Raw genomic sequence first — 4,573 nt, forward strand, 5'->3', positions numbered from 1 at the left:
TGAGGCGCTTCGCTAAAAACCTCTATTTTCTTGCAAAGGTGGAAAACCAATTATGGACTTCACTCAACGCAAAAGCCACATCACACGGTTAAAAAAAATTGAAAACAAAAACTCCTAATTACATCTTAAGTTCCACATCGGAGATAAAAAAAAAAAGGCCAAATTTAAGATGTCACTGTATCATTTTTCTATTATTTATTTGGTAAATGTTAGATCCTCCTATTATTTTAATTCAAATCAATAAATATATAAAATGTATGCGTAATCCAATTGGAATCCTTCAAGTACATCATTGGGATAAAAATTAGATACGATTACTCCAATTAATAAATGATTAAAAACTTGAGAGTGCCTAAATGTATATATGTTCTAATAGTCCTAAAACAAAGCCAACAAATCTTAATTACAAGTAAATCTTTCAGATCATCACTAAAATCAATACACATAAACTCAAACAGAATGCGTTTAATTATCCAAAACAGGAGCCACAAACAGAGAAGAAGAAGAAGAATTGAGATTCTTACAAATTCAATTAAAATTCTCCGCTCTAATTAACCTAAGCGAATCTACTTCCTAGCCTGAACCTTCACAACGGTTTCAAACGCAGGTTTGCTCTTCGCCACAGCGTAGCTTCTACTCCTCGGATACAGATCGGCGGCGAAAGCCACGCCTCCTTCAGACTCCATCGCTTTATCCTCGTCGATCCTCGCCATCCCGACGCTGCTAGACTTCGGCAACACTTTCGAAACGTGGATTCGGTTCGCCAACGTTGTTCTCGCCGACGCAGCTCTCACTAGCTCCGCGTAATCCTCGTCGCTCCTCTCGGACCTCACCGACGTGGCGGCCACGCTGTGGCTCCTGGAGAACCTTCCGGCACCTTCCATGGGATCGCCGTAGTAGCTGACGTGCTGGCCGCAGTTGGTTATGCTCCGCACGTACATGTCCCTCGCTTTCCCCAACGCTCTTATCGGCGATCCAATGATCCTCATCAGCTTGCTCTCACTCTTCGTCATTTTTGGCAACGAACTTCTAACTGTGGCTAATGAAATGTGAAACAAGGAATTTTGGAATATGAGATGAATTGTAATTGTTGCTGAAGAAATAAAATGTTGGAATATGAAGCTAACACAAGTGTGGGTATAGATATTTATAGGCTTACATATCTTTTTATTTCTCTACTTTTAGGTTAATTTTGAAAGTAGTTCCACTTCAAAAATTTATATCAATTTAATCATTATTTTTAGAGTGTAAATTTAATTTTTCTTATCAAATTTTGTTAAATTTATTTGACATTTTAAATGTATTTTATGATAATATTTAAGTTAACATCGAAACGAGAGTGTGTCAAATGAAGTAAACGATTCAAATATTATCATGAAATGTGTTTAATATCAGACAAACTTAACAAAATTTGGTTAAAATAACTAAAATCACATATTTATAAAGATGAATTACTAAATTAATCAATTTTTTTAAAAAATACTAATTCTAAATTTCACTGAAATTTAAGAGAGAAAAAAGATATTTAACCCATATTTATATTATTGTATGAGAAACTGTGAGCAGCAAGTGAGTTGGACCTTTTTGTAGCACACGGGATTACAAAGACTAATGGATTTAATTGAGATAAGAACAGAACCGTTGAACTTATACTATGACTGATACATATACATAGTATTATTATCCTAATCAATTTCTTCACAGTTGAATTCAATGAAAATTAAAATAGAGATAAGTTAGTTTACAAGGGCATTGACAGTTTTCAATTTAACAATAGTTATTGAGACTTACCTCCCTTTTTACATTTATTTCTCTTACAAATGTCTAATTATTTTTATTTTTTTTAAATAATATGTTTAGTTTTATATTTTTTTTTTGTGCAGAAATGTTAATTGTAAATAGCTAAAGAAATATTGACATGTACTAAACTTTGTCGTTAAATCTTTCCATTAACATTTTATTAAAAATAATTTATATTGTTATTATCAGCGCAAAAAATGCAAAACAATAATCTAAAAATTTAAGGAAATATATATATATATATATATATATATATATATATAAATTATTCAAAACGAAATTTATCTTAAAATATGTTCATATTAGTACAAATGTTTTACTTCCACTAAATAATTTAGTGATGATTTATCTTATAATTTATTTTGTGAAACAAGCAGAATCACATGTATGTCATAATTTATATGTAATTTACTTTCTACATGTTAAAATGTTACGTGGATTAAGATCTCCCCGTGACTTATTAATTACATGAGAAAAGGTTAAACTTTTACTTTTATTCCTAGTTGTAACTTGAAGTTGTAACTCACAAGAAAACTTGTTCGAAAAAAAAATTCAAAATTAAAGAAAAAGGTATTATATAAATTTTTCAAATAAGTTTGTAATAGATATATATATATTATTATGAACTTGATATACGTTACATTGACACCTTCAAAAAAACCATCAATAATTTGTTATTGTATGAAATTTTATTAAAAACAAATACAAATATATAGAAAAACTATATCTATTATAAAAAAATATAAATAATTAAATGGTAATAAATATTAAATCTTTATAATAAAAGTTAAATTATTAAATTAACTAATTTTTAATACAATAATTTTTTTTTCACGGAAAATATGAGAAATAATGCATATGTCAAGAAGTTAGAATTTGATTAAGATCGTGAAGTATTCATATAATTTTGTCGATTACAAAATTATAATATGATGATAGAATTCAAATATATATATCATTAAACACTATATGAAAATAAAATCAATTTCTTTATCGATCCTTAATCAAACTAAGTTTACAAAACTATCCTTTCACAATACTTCAAACTTAATGAATCTAATTATAAATAATTTAAATTTAAACAAAAACTAAAAGAGTATACACGTACTTTTAACTTGTCAATGTTCTGGTAAATAAGAAGAAACAAAAGAAAATATGGTAGGATTTGTAGTCTTTGAGTTCTAGTAAAGTATACTTTATCGATAAAATAATTATTAAATTGTATTAGAAGTAGAGATTAATTTAATTTTATCTTTTGAGGTTTTAAATAGAATGTATGAAAATAATTAATATAATAAATATGAGAATACAGAAAAGAATACAAATAAAATAACAGAGTGAAAATAAGTTATAACAACTTATTATTTTTTTGCGTACATTAAAATTTAATAAATTGTATTATAATTCTCAAGAAATTTAATAAGGAAAATATATCAAAAGAAGCCATCTATTAACAGGTCATAAATAGCATTCATTTAAACTTCTTTATAAAAAAATAATAAATAACAACATTATGTTTCTTTATACAATAATTAATAAATACTACCATTATAATTAATAAATTCTAATGTTATTATACTTTGTGAATATGTATATACAAAAGAAAGTAGAAATGCATCTGGCTGAATGTAATTTAATTGTATAATTGAATGACATTAAATAAAAATATCAGGTTGGCATTGACTTTATAAAAAGTAATATGAATATTTATACTATATAATATCAGTTGTACAGTACATTAACTATATGACAGATAAATTATTTTAAATAAAAAATAACATAAAATAAAATGTAAATGTAAATCATACAAAAAAAATATAAGAAAAAAAATATATTAGTCATCTGACGAGTAAATAAAAATAAAAAAAATAAAGTAGGCATTTTAATATATTTGTAATTTTATAAATATTAATAATAAAATATTTATAATTTTATTACTATTAAATATGAAATGAAATCATGAGAGTACTTGAATACAACCAAACCTACTCATTTGAACACCGGAATGAAATTCTTATTTCCTTTTGTGAATAGTCAAAGAATGAATAATTGAAATATCTTTATTTATTTATATGAATTTTATGATTAATATATTAACAAATTATTATTTTTACATAATTGGCACTATCTATATAATCAGTATTTATACAACTTTTATTTTTTACTTTAATTGTTTATTTATAAATATTATAATATTTTATATAAATTTTAAACTAAATTCACTCTTTTAAGAAAATCTCATATTATATAGATTTTTTTTATAAATTTATTTAAAAAATTTACAAAAAAAAACTACCTTTTTTAAAAATCTTAATTAACAAATAATTTTTTATAAATAATTATTTTATAAAATTATAAAATTCGTAAATATTTTTTACAAAATTTATTATAAAAAATATTTTATATTAAATATTTTGTAAATATATTGACAATAATTTTTTGTAAATTTTTTTATAACAAAATTTATAAGTATTTTTTAAAAAGAATTTAAAATAAAATTGACATAAATATTAATTTTTTTAATAATAATTTTAAACTTTGTTATAAATTCATTTCTGTCGTATAAGTTTATTTATTCGTTTTTCTTAATTTCCTAAAATTGTATGTACGCTAGAAGACATTTCTTAAATCACCAGATATATAAAAAAAAATTACAGTTTTAATATAGCTTGTTAAAAAGAGTTTATTTTGATTTTTTTTTAGCTTATCATCAGTCAAATCGAACTGTTTTTAGAATGGACAAGAAATCTATGGAGAAGGCACAAATGGAAGT

The 4,573-nt window shown here is 24.3% G+C and overlaps 1 protein-coding gene across 1 annotated transcript; it reads right to left on the reverse strand.

Moving 5' to 3' along the window:
* Positions 1-327: 327 nt before the first annotated feature.
* Positions 328-1,126, reverse strand: LOC114193795. Its single transcript, XM_028083735.1, has one exon. It carries the CDS (start codon positions 1,011-1,013, stop codon positions 567-569), a length of 447 nt encoding a protein of 148 aa, XP_027939536.1. The 5' UTR covers positions 1,014-1,126; the 3' UTR covers positions 328-566.
* Positions 1,127-4,573: the final 3,447 nt, after the last annotated feature.

The sequence above is a fragment of the Vigna unguiculata genome, chromosome 8, assembly GCF_004118075.2.
Source record: "Vigna unguiculata cultivar IT97K-499-35 chromosome 8, ASM411807v1, whole genome shotgun sequence".
In the NCBI taxonomy this organism is placed as follows: Eukaryota; Viridiplantae; Streptophyta; class Magnoliopsida; order Fabales; family Fabaceae; genus Vigna; species Vigna unguiculata.